General features: G+C 42.0%; 1 protein-coding gene across 1 annotated transcript in view; it reads left to right on the top strand.

The window, feature by feature from the left end:
* The first annotated feature begins 539 nt into the window (after nt 1-539).
* The window catches only part of TSG101 (tumor susceptibility 101), a 45,802-nt gene continuing 29,734 nt past the window's right edge, over nt 540-16,607 (top strand). Inside the window, exons 1-3 of the mRNA XM_029582081.1 lie at nt 540-737; nt 14,877-14,961; nt 15,499-15,564. Of these exons, the coding sequence (XP_029437941.1) occupies nt 696-737; nt 14,877-14,961; nt 15,499-15,564 (193 nt within the window). The 5' untranslated portion in view covers nt 540-695. The remainder of the gene's footprint in view (nt 738-14,876; nt 14,962-15,498; nt 15,565-16,607) is intronic.

Below are 16,607 nucleotides of genomic sequence, written 5' to 3'. Positions count from 1 at the left end.
TCTGACACCGCACACACTGATTCCCCCCTCTGAGCACATCTCTGGCCCTCACATACTCATTCCCCCCTCCCAACATACTAATTCCTCTCCTCCTGATACCTGGCTGTAGCTGCACACTCTGGATTCCTTTGCTGTTGCGCTCCAATGCTGTGCTGCTGGCCTTCCCTTTCCGCCCACATGCGATGCTGTGCGGGCTGGGTCTGCCCACAAAATGTGTCGTGTGCATCAACAAGGCTTGCAGCTGTGCTCTGATTGGCTTACTGCTGCAATATAGGGATAGGGTGCGCCTGCTATGGACAGCTTCATCGCAGCAGCAGCAGCAGCCGCCAATCACTGTAACATGATTCAGAGCACAAGTCCCGCCCAACAAGCCCAAAAAAACGCGACTGGCAGAAAAAATAGCCCAATTAAAAGCAACCAGCGAATCGGGAAAAAAAACCCCGTGAATGACTACAAAAAGAAGCCCAATCTCGCGGTAAATAAGCGAGGTTGGTAACACTGCCTCCCGACCAAGCATTGCCCCCCCCCCCTCTCCCCCGTGTCCTCGTGCTTGGCATCGGAAGTGACGTTTGCCGTGGTTCTTGGAACTGCGGAAGAGGAAGAAGTAGCGTTGAGACCCGGTTCGCCGCTCGCGGTCTGGCTGGTTGGTGAGAACTCAGGGCCGCTGTGGGTCGGAGCCCCGGGTGGCGGTCACCATGGCAATGGCCGAGAGTCAGATCAAGAAATCCTTATCCAAGGTAAGGGCGGGTGGGGGAGGGGGGTAGCCCTGTCACTTGCCGCCTGTCCTAAAGCAGTTCGCACCGTCACCAAATGCCTGCTCAGTATCGCTGCCTCCAGCATCGTCATCCTCGGTCCCTCGTTCCTGTGAGCCATTGCTTTCTGCCTCCGTGTGTGTCTCCGATGGAGGCAGCACAGCGTTCCCAGTTCGGGAAGAGAAGGGGTCGCTTGCTGCCCTGTGTGTAAAAGCACAGTCTTGCAGGGAGTTAAACCCTCGAAAGCTAGTCATAAATGTATTATTAGTCCAATACAAAGGTATGACCTATAACTTTTGTTCACGTTGTTGGTACACACATATAAGTGAACTGTCCTGGAAATCACATTATTGTACGCAAAACTGTTCAATAAAATAGAATTGACTGTTTCTACCTAAGGTAGCTAACTATGTTGTAGAATGCAAATCTTAGTAAGCAAAAGAATGCAGGCATCTCCCCTTGATCAAGAGAGATCTTTTCACGGTTTAGCCCACTGTGTGGTGCCTGTGCTTTTTTTTGACAATTCCAGGCAGTCATATTTGTTCTTTTATATATATATATTTCTTTAAATTGGGCTGACAGCAGTATTTGGACTTTATTTGGTATCCATATCTTTTCACCAGCAGGCTGTCACTCTTAACATTGTTTGTTATACATAGTAATTCATAATCGCTTATTTTAGTCTCTTTGACTACCCAGTTATACCCTGCCTACTAATTTGTTGTTCACTAAGTTATATGTAAAGCCTGTTGCTGAATTTGCTGTTTCACTGTAAACCGATTAGATGTTTCAAACGATTATCGGTATATAAAAAACCACAAATAAATAAATACTCTCAAATGCTGTATTAAGCAATTGAGATTGTGATGGAAAGCAACTTTTATTTATGCCATATATAACAGTGATTCTCTTGACTTAAAGATGTTCAGAACTTTGAAACTATAGTTTGACATAAAGATGACATTTATGTATTTATTTAAAACTTTTCTATACCGACATCCAAGTAAATATCACATCGGTTTACATAGAACTGGGGAAACCATTAACTAACTAAAGAAATGCACGGTTACATAAAACATAAGGGAACTGAACTAGGAGAGAAGGCTAGAATAGCAGTGTCAAATATTCGGAAAGCATTGGTAACAAAAAAAATTTACAATTGTATAAGAATTATAACAATATATGACTATTTTACAATATGTATCGTAGAGCAGTATCTTTAAAATATAGCAGTACCCATGGAAGGAGCAGAGGGTAGGGGGCCTGAGATCTGGGGGCTGTGGGGTTAGGTGAAGGCTTGTGAGAAGAGCCAAGTTTTAAGGTTTTTTTTAAATGCTTGGGTACAGTGTTCTTGGCGCATGGTTCTTATATGGTTCCCTAACCAAGGAGCCTAACAATAGAATAGATCATAATGTGCCAAAAGAAGAAAATAATATGAGGTTAAATTTAAGTGGATGGAAGAGATTAGGCAAGTTAGAAAAACTATAGCTTTTTAGATTGGATCAAGAGATGAAAGATAGTAAGGGCATCTAGAGGAAACTTGTTCCTTATACAGGGTACAAAAATGAGAAAGCCCAAAGTGGGAAGATGCTTTCTTAGCACAAGGGAAGAAAAAGGAAGGTACAGGATTGAGAGGGAAGAGAGCGAGGAGTCTAGAAGTGGATAAGAAGAGAAAATGGGAGGAACATTGCACAGCATTTAATGGGGAGAGTCGGTGAAGGAGGCACAGCAAGGACAATAACATGAGAGTAACAAAGAGAACAACAGAGCGTATGGGCAGCATAAGGTGCTGAAGTGGGTGACATGCGGGCTAGAGAGCCAATTGAGGAGATCAGTGTAGTAGTCCAGGCTGGAGAGAGAGAAATAGAACATGAAGTGGTCTTATGACTTTAGGAAAACAGAAACTATTAGCATTTTAATTCCAAATTCCTCAACCAGCCCACTGCCCTGCTGGAAAGTGCATGCAATGCCAGAATATCACTCTCAAACTTCTCTCTGAGGAAAAATGTTATATAATCCATAGATTGGTCAGGATTTCCACAGTTGCAGCCAAGTGCTAGGCATTTTTTAAGTGCCACTTATATACATCAGATGGTCTTATCAATGGCCTGTTAAGGGTTGTTCACATTAAAGCTTGGTTGTTGTATTGTTGGATCAGAAATGTTTGTATTTTTTTGCCCAAACTTTCCTAAAGGACTCTTCAGTATTATAATGTCAGAGGGTACGTAATTCATGCATGAAGCAGTAGATATGAGAGTTCAAGGTTAGAGGTTAGCAAATTTTGTAAATGTTGATAAGTTGCAAGCACAGGGAAAAGACAGAGATGAGATATGGGAGCACAAAAGGAGAGAGTGGAGTACATGATAAACCCAATATTTATTTTTGCAGAATCAGTGGGAGAGAGGAGCACAGCACTTAATAGAAAAAAAAGATAGGAGGGAGTTTGGAAACCTTGACTGAGGCAGGGCTTCCGTTTTCAAGGAGTTAAGTATCAGGAAGTAGAAATGCGTCCATGCAGACACAGTAGAGATGCAAAACAAAAACTGAGAGGAGATGATAGTAAAGGAGAAGATCTAAGTACTGTTAGTAAAGGAGTGATAAGAGTAGCCAAAGGAGAAGGACATCTAGGGAGGAGGTATAAACAGAGAAAAAGGAGTGGGGATGGGGGTCCTACCTTTGCAGAATATGCACCGCGAAAGAAGACAGGGAAAAGGCAGTCCCAGTCACTTGACTCCACTGAAACTGCTGTTTCACCTTTTCACATCTGCAGCTCTCATCCTACTTGATCTTTCTGTGGCCTTTCTCAGTGGAGTGAAGTAACTGGAATCTGGATTGAATAATCATAAAACTGCTGTAAATTAACCAACCATTTGGGAAGGAATTATGTTGTGGAAAGAGAAAGGGCTTATCTTAACTTTCCTGTTCAGATGAAGCGTGTGAGATAATAGAAATTCTAGGTTTATTTTCCCTTTGGTAGTCTGACAAAATTGTGACCCATCCCTCCCACACTGATAATCCCTTGGTTTTCACTAAAAATACTGGTGCATGATGCCAGTTGCACGTCACTTATTCACAGATTACTTCCTCATCACAAACCTGCTCTGTAATTGGGTTCTGTCCCAGAATGGTGGTATTTAGGATACTTTTTACTGCGTGTTCTTTTTTTAGGTCTTTTTGACAATCAATGAGTCAGCTTATTTCTAAACTGTGTTTCCTTAACAGTTTGTGTTACAGCAATCATAAAATAACATTAAATTAAAATACAATTAAAACACAATGCATAAAAGCCAATAAAAACAATCTAGAATAAACACAATATAAATATAAAAAATATTAATAGCATGAAATTAAAACCAGATGTGGTGTTCTGCTGAGTAAAGGGATAAGCCCAACATAGTCAAGGGCGCTCCCTGAATTAGGGAGAAGAGGCTGGGATCAAATGCTGTGCCCTCAGCACTCTATGTGATTGGGCCATCTAATTCTACACTGCAAAAAGCATCTAACAAATTGCTTGCCCCTTAGGCTGGTGACCAGAGCCAATAACATATCCAGCTTTCCCAAACCCATTTATCCACAAAAGCCAGAAGCACATTCATACAGTTTACATAACAATAATGAGAGAGGGACTGATTTTCTGATTGCTATATGTGATTACATTTTAATTATCTTCAAAAATCAGGATAAAACTAAACTTACAACCTTTTGTTTTTCAAATAACACATTTTTTAAAATTTTTAAAATCGGTTTACGAACAGCTGAGACGATTCTGGACTACACTGGGACTGGCCCTGCCTTTTCTGTATCACATTCCAAAAACTGGCACGCAGGGCTGAACATCTTTAAATGCAGCCCAGCCTTTTCAATGTTATCATGTTCTTTCCTTTTGTCTACTGGACCTGCCCATGATGCTTATGTATTCATGAGGACTTAAAAAGCTCAGTCACTTTTCCTTACCAAGGGGCAATGTTCGACTGATACCACTTGCCCAACAACACAATTAATGAATCTCAGGTTCTGTGATGAGAGTATGTTCTCACTAGTCTAACAGAAATGCCTTTTCTTTGCCCAGGTTAGAGGACATCCCAAGGCATAAAATCGTTCCATATGGAAATAATGTGAATAAATAGTGATAGCTTTTAATTAGTTTTATATTCACTTATAGCTTGAGAATGACCACTCTTCTTTAAAACTTAACAAAATTAATGATTGCCCCCCAAAGGCCAATACAGGTGGATTAATTTTAACTCAGGTTTGTTTTTTTTTGAGGCTGCCATACACTCCGGCCAGGAACTGAGTCTATTTGAGTCAAGGCTAGAGGGGAGGGAGTTAGGCCTTCCTGTGGCTCCTAAGTTGGTTTACAGAGGCGTTAATCACTGATTCAAAAATATTAAGTTCCTGGATATAATGAATAAGAAAATACAGACATATTCCTCATCTTATATAATTATATATATATATATATATATATATATATATGTGTGTGTATGGAAAAAATCCATACACACATATATATATATATATATATATATATATATATATATATATATATATATATATATATATGTGTGTATGGAAAAAATCCATACACCAGGTTCTGTAGGCACTGCTGGGGAGCCAGGACTGGGAAGGGGATGAGCACAGCAGCCCCGGCTGGAAGGAGAGGGCGGGCTGGAAAAAACATTGGCAGCTGGAGTGGGGAGCAGCAATGATGACTCCAGACTGGAGAAAGCTTAAACAGCTGCAGTGGTGAAGAGCAGTGGTTAGCAGTGGGCTGCAAAAAGTATTGGCAGGAAGAGGAGAGCCTGGGCTGGGCCGGGAGCATCAGTGGTGACCGTGGCTCCGTTGGGTTTCAGAAGGGAGGCAAACTGGAGGGGAAGGGAAGTATCAACAAAAATTAAAAGACTTATCCAAAAAGAAATAAAAAATAAAGATAATCTTCCCCTGGGCTCCTAAAAATGATGACTGGTGCTTAGATTTATTAAAAAACCTGTAGAGATAACTAATGGAAGAACCTGTGTTGTTTTTTTTTTTGCCTGGGTTATCTTTGTAAGTGGACTGTTTGTTTAGGTTTTCTTTTTGCTTTTGTTTTCTTTTCTTTTTTTTATTATTGTTTTTGACCTGGCAGTTTCATCCTGCTGCTTTGGGCTCCCAGCTCAGTCCAAATGTTACCGGGAGCCTTTACTTAGCCAGCAACAGTTCTCAGCCAGGACCCGTGCACCAGGGCTCCTTCTGTAAGCGTGGGCTCTAAATCCTGCCAATAAGGGACGACCTCACGGGATGACTATGACCTCCCCTCCCCCCCCCCCCCCCCCACCCTGAAAGAGCTGCGAGGGAAGGCTGGCCCGAGAGTGGGAGACATGAGCGGGACATCGAACCCAAGTCCCTCTGTATAGCAGTGCCCAGCACTGGCACGGACCCCTGGGCTGGCCCATCTTTTGCTTTTCTTTGTTTCCCCAGTTCCCCTTCTCCTGTTTGCAGACCCTCCCCACCCCACTCTAGTTCCCATGCTTTCCAACCCCACCTCTTTCCCCAGCCTTTGGCCCTGAACACCCCTCCATCAGCAGTAGCCATTGTCGTATCTCTGCACAGCCCGGGCCTGCTGGGATCTCTTCCCTCAATGCTTCCAAAATGGAGTGGCACCAATTTATCTCTTAAGCAAAGTAATTCCAGTCGATGGAAACCCCAAAATTTATTTATTTATTTATTTATTTAATATCTTTTATATACCGACGAACGTTGGGAACATCTCATCGGTTTACAGAGAACAGAACTTAGCAACAGGCTTTACATTTGTCACATGATTATAATAGGAATAGTAGAAATAACAATAATAACAAAAACAATAACATACGAATAATATGGAAGTTATACAAGTAATAATTAACTAAATGGGATACATGATAGTGGTTAGTCAGAAGAGGGGCAGGGAGATTCTGCTAGATATGATTGATATCAACATTTGTAGGAGGAATAAATTTGTATATACAATGGTTGTCGAGGAATATATACACGTTTGTGAGTAAAAATGTTCTTATTTACAGTAAGCTGTCTTGATAAATTTGCTTTCCGGGAAGCATAGTAGAAAGCTAATTGTTAGGCAAGATGGAAAGGGGTGGTTAGGGGGTGGGAAGGAAAAAGGGGTGGGGGGGGGGGAGAAGGGAGGAGGGAGGTTAGGAGTTAGGGAGGGGGGGGGCTAGTGAATGTGTGAATGTTAGGTGTATGAGTGTCTAAAGAACCAAGTCTTCAGGTTTTGCCTGAATATTTTTGGGCAGGTTTCTTGGCGGGGGGAAGTGGGTAGTTTATTCCAAATTATCGGTCCTGCTAGGGAGAGGGCTCTTTCGTTAGTGGTGCGGAGTTTAGTAAGCTTAGGTGAGGGGGTGTGTAGTGTGGCTAGATATTGTTTTCTGGTGGGTCTACTACTGTTGTGAAAGGAGAAGTGTTCTTTGAACCAGTGCATGTTGTTGTTATGAAGGGATTTGTGTATTAGGGTGAGGGCTTTGAAGGTAATTCTAGATGCGACGGGTAACCAATGTAGATGTTTGAGTACAGGGGTTATGTGATCATATTTGTGAGTGTTGGTGAGAATCCTGGCAGCTGCATTTTGGAGTAGTTGTAAAGGTTGGATGGTGTTTTTAGGCAAACCTAGTAGCAAGGAGTTGCAGTAATCTATTTTCGATAATATGAGGGCTTGTAATATGGTGCGGAAGTCGCTGAGATGTAAGAGAGGTTTGAGTCTTTTTAGGGTGTGCAGTTTGTAGAAGCAGTCTTTAAGGGTGTTATTAATGAATTTCTTGTAGTTAAGATGACAGTCAATGAGTACGCCGAGGCTTCGTACATGGGTGGGGAAGGTGTGGTCAGTGGCAGGGCCATTGTTGTGTGTTTGTGTGGGGGGTCATAAGGAGGGTGGGGGATATGTTGGGGGGTGATATTAGGATAAGTTCTGTTTTAGTAGTGTTGAGGGCGAGAAAGTTGTTAGATAAGAGGCTGCTAATATCAGAGAGGGTGGATTTCCAGGTTTCAATGGCTTTGTGTATTGAGTCTTTAATCGGAATAAGTATCTGCACGTCATCGGCATATATGAAGTGCGGAAGGTCAAGTTTAGCAAGGAGATGGCAGAGGGGGAGGAGATATATATTGAAAAGTGTGGACGATAGCGATGAACCTTGTGGTACTCCTTGAGAGAGGTTGTGGGGCTTGGAGGTGGAGTTTCCCATTTGTACGCTAAATTGTCTTTCAGCTAGGTATGAGTGGAACCATTGTAGAGCCTGGCCTGAGATGCCAATGCTGCTGAGACGTTCTAATAGGATTTGATGCTTTATGGTGTCAAATGCAGCGGATATGTCTAGGAGAATGAGTATGTGTGAGTGACCTTTGTCAAGACCTTTCAATATTTGGTCGGAGAGTGAAATGAGTAAGGTCTCTGTGCTATGATGTTTTGCGAAAGCCAACTGTGAGGGGGCGAGAATATTGTTTTCATCCAAGTAGTCTGATAGCTGTTTGTTTATGGCTTTCTCAAGGACTTTTGTGATAAGTGGGAGGTTGGAAATGGGACGGAAATTGGTGAGATCAGAGGGGTCAAGGGATGGCTTCTTCAGTATAGGTTTCACAATAGCATGCTTGAGGTTTTTAGGGATACTGCCAAGTTCAATAGACTTGTTTTATAATGTTTGAGATAGGTTTGGCGATGATGCCGGGGATGGTGAGGAGGTGTTTTGTGGGAATGGTATCTGTAGGGTGTGTAGAGGGTCTGATTTTTTTAAGGATAGATTCTATTTCTGGGGATGAGGTGGTGTCAAATGATGAAAGATTAGTATTAGATTGGTGTTGTGTAGTATCTATGGATGTTTGCTTGGGGGGGAAGCGTGACATGATATTGCTGATTTTATTGTGGAAGAATAGGGCTAGTTCTTCACATTTTGTCTGGTTGTCTATGTCTGGTATGGATGGAGTGCAAGGTTTAGTTAAATTGTTTACTAGTTGGAATAGGGCCAATAATTTTCTTCAGGTGGCCAATAATTTTCTTCAGGTGGCATTCTATAGGATCAGCTATTCTTGAGTTATATAGTGAGCGGACATAGACTTCAGCCTAGAGATAAAGATTAGTCCTTGAAGGAGAATTTAAAAATTGGGATTAAACCCAACTCACTCAGAAAACCAATGTACAGTTTCACCTTATATTTTTTTTTCATTGACCTTTTAGTTTCCATACTGTGAATAATTATATGATACAACGGGGCAGGACTCCCCCATGTTACTTTCATAGATATGTTTATTTTTTAAATTTATGTTCTGCCTTTCAGGCACTTTCAAAGTGGATTACATTCAGGTACAGTAGGTATTTCCCTGTCCCCAGAGGTCTCACAATCTTAAGTTAGTTTACCTTCCTTTGCCTCAGGTTCAGTCTTGCCCAAGATCACAAAAAGCAGGAGTGGGATTTGAACCCTGGTTCGTAGCCCGCTGCTCTAACCACTAAGCTACTCCTCCCCTGATACAGTTACTGTTTATTGCATTGTGTAAACATTTGCCTTTTAATTCTCCTGCTGTTGGAGAGCTGTCACCCGAGCAGATGGAGACACAGACAGAATTGGATACTCCCACTGGTGACCATGGAGTAGTAGTTGATGAGTGAAGTCAATATAATCCCATTGCTCTGTGCATGTTAGGAAATCTGACACCAGAAACCCCCTTTGTCATCGGGGATTCCATTAACCTACTTGAATCTTCTTTTTTTTTTTTTTTATTCTCAGAAATGTGTAATAAACGAAACAAAATACTCTTTGCAAAGAGAAAGCAGATATTCTCCCTTTAGGAAGCCTCCTCTTTGGATTGCATGCCATCGAGCAGTTTCAATGGCCGGGCCTGTGTTATGGCACAGCTTGCCTTCTGCACTGTAGGGCATTACGGATTACAACCTGTTTCATAAGAAGTTGAAGGCTCATCGTTTTAATTTGGCCTTTTCACAAGTCTTCCTTTTCCTCCTGCTAGACCGGCCCTTACGCTTGGGATTTCCCCGCTCCTCACCTGCCAGAAACCGGGGGCACTCCACCTTCATGACCTCATTCTCGGCCATAAAGGGAGGCCTGCTTGTAGTCTGCTTCCAGCAGCTGCAGACCGGTGTCTGCAGACTTTCTAATCCTCCCAGAACCAAGATGTGGCCCCAGGCGGGAAGAGCTTTTTAGCCTCTCAGGGCTGATTTCCCCGGTGGAGCCTCCTCCCAGGGACGACCTTGTTGGAAAGCAACCTAGGAGCAGGTTCCTGCTTTCCATAGGGAACCGAGGCTCCCTCCCATGCCTTAGGGAGCAGAGGACCTGAGCCTATAAAAAAAAATCTAAATACATAGGGAACTGGAGCTCACGCCCTCTCTCTCCCTCCCTCTTGTTACCCCACCCCCTCTTGCCTTACCTCTCTGCTTCTGCTCCTCCCGGGTTTGTGAGGGAGGAATAAAGCAAAAAAAAAAAAAAAAATTATTGATGAGTAAACAGGGGAGACACCACAGGGAACGCAACTGGCCAACCAAAGGTGTTCCCCTGGGGGAGGTTAATACAATGGAGGACTTTCTGGGAATCGGGAGAGGGAGAGCAACACTGAGTTCTGCGCACTGCGCTTTTCTTGTTTGTTTTTGTCAGTGCTCAGCTCCTGGAGCAGCTTCAGTGTGGTGGGCCATTTAAAATAAGAGAGAAAAATGCTGCATGGCCACAGGTGCATAGACTGCAGATCAAAAAAGGTCCCTAGTGTTGCCAGCTCCCTTTGTCTGGCCTGCAACGGAGCTCCAACCCAGACTCCCTGAATAGGCTTAGTGAGGAACCCCCTCAGGTACGGGAAGGGGGGGGGGGCATTATGACATTTTCCGTTCTATTAACCATTCCCTTCCTAATAATTCCTAACATTCTGTTTGCTTTTTTGACTGCTGCAGCACACTGAGCTGACGATTTTAAAGTATTATCCACTATGATACCTAGATCTTTTTCCTGGCTGGTAGCTCCTAATATGGAACCTAACATCGTGTAACTACAGCAAGGGTTATTTTTCCCTATATGCAACACCTTGCACTTGTCCACATTAAATTTCATCTGCCATTTGGATGCCCAATCTTCCAGTCTTGCAAGGTCCTCCTGTAATGTATCACAGTCCGCTGGTGATTTAACTACTTTGTATAATTTTGTATCATCCACAAATTTGATAACCTCACTCGTCGTATTCCTTTCCAGATCATTTATATATATATTGAAAAGCACCGGTCCAAGTACAGATCCCTGAGGCACTCCACTGTTTACCCTTTTCCACTGAGAAAATTGACCATTTAATCCTACTCTCTGTTTCCTGTCTTGTAACCAGTTTGTAATCCACGAAAGGACATCGCCTCCTATCTCATGACTTTTTAGTTTCCTTAGAAGCCTCTCATGAGGAACTTTGTCAAACGCCTTCTGAAAATCCAAGTATACTACATCTACCGGTTCACCTTTATCCACATGTTTATTAACCCCTTCAAAAAAAATGAAGCAGGTTTGTGAAGCAAGACTTGCCTTGGGTAAATCCATGCTAAATGTGTTCCATTAAGCCATGACTTTCTATATGTTCTGTGATTTTGATCTTTAGAATAGTTTCCACTATTTTTCCAGCACTGAGGTCAGGCTCACTGGTCTGTAGTTTCCAGGATCACCCCTGGAGCCCTTTTTAAATATTGGAGTTACATTGGCCTCCCTCCAGGTACAATGGATGATTTTCATGATAGGTTACAGATCTGAAGTTAATAGATCTGAAATTTCATTTTTTAGTTCTTTCAGAACCCTGGGCTACCTACCATCCGGTCCAGGTGATTTGCTACTCTTTAGCTTGACAATCTGGCCTACAACATCTTCCAGGTTCACAGTCATTTGGTTCACAGTGATTTGAAGTGATCCTAAAACAGGCCTTCTCTATGGGGGCTATAGCAATTCAGGCCTTGATTTGTGAAGTCTACGTAGCCTGTGCAGCTTTACACTGGATTCATCAATTGCCCAAGAGTCAAGAAACTGCATGTTTGGAGATAGTGATGACCATTTTGGCAGACACCATATATGATCTGATAAAGCTATCCTCTAGGTCGTTTGCCTCCAGGGTGGCAATCAGAAGAATTCTCTGGCTCTGGAATTGGGCAGCAAACTCAGCATCCAAGTATTGCCTCTGCAAGCTTCCCTTTAGAGGGGGCTACTATTTGGAGAGGAGCTAGAAAGGTTAGTAAAGGATTTAGGTGAATCCAAACCCCAAAGACTCCTGGAGGATAGAGGCTGGGCAAGCCCATAATGACTTAGGAGACAGCATCTCAGTACAAGGGCAAAATAGGAGGGATTGACACCCCTATACATGACACATTTTATTAGTTTATGAGCTATTGAGATCCACATTCAAAAGCCATTTAGACTGAAAAGTTATCCGTCTAAATGGCTAACCAGCAATATTAAGTCGTATGCGGCTAAATTCTACTCGAATAAGTTGGGGAGTTCCAGGGATGAGAGGGAGGCATTTTGGGGAGAAGCGGAGTTAGCCAATTAACTTATGCAGCCTACTTTGGTCGTGCCGTAGGGCTGTCCTAAAGATAACCAGATAAACATGTGCTGCTAACCTTAAGACATAATATACCCTGCTAGTTAGCCAGATCGGTTAATCCGACTAACTAGCCAGGCCACTCTTAGTGTCTAAATTTCATAAGGATGTCTTTGTTTTATTCACATGCTTGTGTGTGTTTAATATGGAATCCCCTTACATAAAACTTGTATTCCACTTGGAATAGAAGAAATTTTAAATAAATTATATACACTGCAAGAAAAACCCCCAACAACATAGTTTACTAAACATGAAGAGATCAAAATTCAAATCCTGGCTAGGTAAGCAACTTAGCTGGACACCACTTATCTGGCTAAGTTAGGAGGATATTCAGCGGCACATCCATGTACAAATGGGATGTAGCCGGATAAGTGTTATGCGACTAAGTCTAGATGTGTTTGATAGCAGGTCTAGACTTAGCCGTATAACTTATGCAGCTAAGTCCCAATATCGCTACTTAGCCAGATAAGTTATCCGGCTAATTAGCAGCGCCCCAATCGCCCACCTTTTATCCAGCTAACTAGATAGCCAGATAAGTCCTATTTATCCAGCTATCTGCTGGTTAAATATCAGTCCTGAAGAAACTAATAATTTCAATCCCTATATATCCCTTCCCACTCAACCTCTCCAACTGGAAGAAACCAAGCATAGTACATTGACCCATATTCGGACTTGCCCAACTAACCCTAAAACCCCACCCTCAACTATTAATATTCAACTTTCCTTAGGTCTTAAAATCTTTCTCCAGGTTTATTTTTTGAAATATCCAAGTTTGTGTTATTTTAGCTATCATTTCTTCAAAAGTTGCAATGATAGACAATAGGTAGGTATCTTTATGAATTATTGTCTAGTTTCTCAGGAATATCCTGTCTGCGGCAGAAAATAAATAGTGTAACAATTCTGCTCCAGCAACTTTTTCCAAGAATTCAATGCGTTTCTCTCCAAACCAATTGCCTAGAGAATTCAGGTGTGGTCTGTATGGTTTCTTAATGCATATGTTAAAATGTTTTCGGTTCCTATCCTTATGCAGTATAAAGGGCAAACAGTGCATTAAGATGTTATGAAGGCTTCTTCCATTCTGTCAGTAGGATCTCTTGAAACACACTATAGTCCCTTTTGCATAAAACGTTGATCATCTTAAGGTCAATATTCAAAAGGTGTTCAGCACTATTTATCCACATAAGTATAGCTTATACAGTTAAGTGATGACCGCTGAATGTGCGCCTACTTTCGGCAGCCGCTGCTTAGCTGCATAAGTCACTTATGAGGGTAAAAAGTTATCCACACAAGTTGTGGGTGTGTAGTTAGCCACATAAGTAATAGGAGGATCAGAGCAGAACGAGTTAGCAATATAACTTATGCGGCTAACCTGCAATATTCAGACTTAGCCTCATAGATTAACTGGCTAAGTTAGACCTGCCATAGAGCAGATCTAAACTTAACTGGTTATAACTTATGTGACTAAGCACGAATATATATGTGTATATTCAGTGACATAGCCGTGCCGCTGAATATACCTTGTAACTTTGCTGGATAAGTTAAAATTCAGTCAAGTTACTTAAATGACCAGCTTTGAATACTGACTGCCTTGTAACTGATTTCAGCATTGGGACAGTGAGTGACAGCTTCTGAAGTTAGCAGAGGTGAGAGAGGATATTACTGTTATTACTTTACTAGTGGAAGGGCCTGTCAGAAATGATGGTAAAAAATCATGTACGTGCATAGTCGTTCCCCCAACTTTCCTCATCAGCGTGAACACTGATAGAAATATGCAAACATGATGGCAGAACAAGACTGTATGGCCCATCCAGTTTGCCCATTCATCCAATTAATTTAGCATTATAATTCACATCACTTCCTTAGAGATCCCTTGCAAATAGAAATATAGAAACATGATGGCAGAAAAAGACCGTATGGCCCATCCAAAAAGCTTATTCCTACATTTATTTGTTCTAGAAGGAGCAGTCACTTGCCTTGTGCAATCCCTGAATGGGAACTGAAGCCTGGCTTCCCTGGGCCCATTGCTCTGACCTCTGGGCTACTGCTCCACTCCAGGACCTGTGTGTGTACTTTTCACAGCATGCAGAGGCCAGGCAGTGTTTCAAAGCATGTTTTATCTGCACAGAAAACACACAGAAAATTGCTGTCCTTTACATCCTATGAGAAACGCATTTTAATTGTATTTCATGTGCAATTAAGGTTGTTAAAGAACAATTTTTAGTAGGATATGGAGAATAGATCCTAGGAAACACACAAACTGAGCAACACATAAACATAGCAAATTATAGAGAGATTAAAGTTGGCTAAAGGGAGACTCTTTGAAATATTATACGTAGATATCTGCTGTGTGTATCATAAAAATCACAACTCTATCTCTTGAGGATATTTGCTCTGTCAGTCAAAATATTTCATAACTCATCAGATCTTGAAGTTGGTAGGGGGGTCATTATTTAGAAGCATTTTGCAGTTGCTGTCAGACATACACAAAGTAGAAAGGTCTATAGGCTTACATAACCATTCTTAAAAATCTCTCGTTTTCAGTACAAATACAGAGACCTAACAGCGCACGAGATCACCAATGTTATTACCTTGTACAAGGATCTCAAACCTGTCATGGATGGATATGGTGAGTGTGCAGTTTTGTTTTGTATTTTTAAACTAATATTCTTGTTGGGCCCAATAATACTGTGGGTTTTTTTTCTCCAGTGCTTGTTGGTTTCACGAAAGGGTTTATGTGCACTAAAAGACTGAATTGCCGATCTGACTTTTGACCATTTCCTGTGTGCACATCCCCCTTCTATAGGAAACACTGAGTTATACATTTTTGGTTTCCCTGGTATGGCATATTAGACCTTCATGAAGGTACTGGTATTATATACTATTTAAATACAGGATCTAATACATAGCTAAAGATCAGTTGAAAGATGTCCCCTCAAATCGGAGGCTTTTTCTGTGGTCTGGGTTTTTCAGATCACTCCTCTAAAATTCAGGAAAAATGGCAATGTGCCTAGAGTGATATATGATTTCACCTTCAGTTCCTTTTAAAATCCTTGCAGCTTGATTCTGTTGATTAGCATTACACCAGTTTTCATCTTTTGCAAGACTGAAGGTAAGATAGGGAGGAATGGTGCAGTAATTCACCGTTGTTTGTATATTCTTCTAGTTTTCAATGATGGTTCCTCCAGGGAGCTGATGAGTCTGACTGGAACCATTCCAGTGTCTTACAAAGGTAAGGCTTGTGTGTGAGCTCTCATAGGCCCTGAAGATTGTCATGTCAATAAAAAGTTCTGGTGCGCACAGTGTTTACCTGCCCCTTTCCTTCCTGTGTCCTGCTGACAAGGTATAGCTGCTGTTTAATCAGGAAGCAGTTCTGGAAAACTGCTTCCTGATTAAATAACAGGACTGAACAAGTTAATGAAAATCGGTTATTTACTCTCTCAGCTAATAGGACTAGGGGGCCCTTCATGAAGTTAGCAAATAGCTCATTTAAAACAAATAGAATACATTTCTTTTTCACTCAGCGCATAGTAAAGCTCTGGAATTCAATGCCAGAGGATGTGGTTACAGCAATTAGTGTAACTGGGTTTAAAAAAGGTTTGGATAAGTTCCTAGAGATCCATAAACTGCTATGATGGTAATTAATAAGCAATAGTAGCTTGTGATCTATCTAATGTTTGGGTACTTGCCAGGTTCTTATGGCCTGGATTGGCCACTGTTGGAAACAGGATGCTGGGCTTGATGAACCCTCAGTCTGACCCAGTATGGCATGTTCTTATTCTCCAGGGCCTACAGCTTCTCCCTTATTCAAGAAGGCATTTGTGGCAAGAGTTAGAGCTAAACTCCTGGTGGACATTTTAGTCGAGCAGTTGCCATTTCTTTAAAAGAGACTGTAGAGAAGATGTTGGCAGATGAGGCCCATTTGTGCCTGCTGACGGTGTCATTGCAGGTTCCGCTCCTGTCTGTGTTCTCCCTTCCTTGCCTTGCACTCGTGTCCCTTTTGTGTCTGTCTCCAGCAAGCTTGAATTCTGACAGTTTTGATACCTGCAACCTCTGCTGGAAGTCTGTCCCTGGTGTCCGGTAGTTTCTCAGGCTCCTTTTGAGCCGCCAATTCCTCTGCTTCATCTGGTCACCTCTTTTCCTTTTCGTTCTGTGGAAAATGTTACATTCAGGTCCCTTCTTGAAACCTGATCAGATGTTTGAATGTCTATCGTATCTCCCTTCTTCCTCCTTTCTTCTTGATGAATCGCTTAAGGCCACACATTGAGTAGTGGA

Source organism: Rhinatrema bivittatum, chromosome 17 (assembly GCF_901001135.1).
Source record: "Rhinatrema bivittatum chromosome 17, aRhiBiv1.1, whole genome shotgun sequence".
NCBI classification, from domain to species: Eukaryota; Metazoa; Chordata; class Amphibia; order Gymnophiona; family Rhinatrematidae; genus Rhinatrema; species Rhinatrema bivittatum.
The sequence above is the reverse complement of the archived record's forward strand: the minus strand, read 5'-3'. Positions and strand labels throughout refer to the sequence as shown.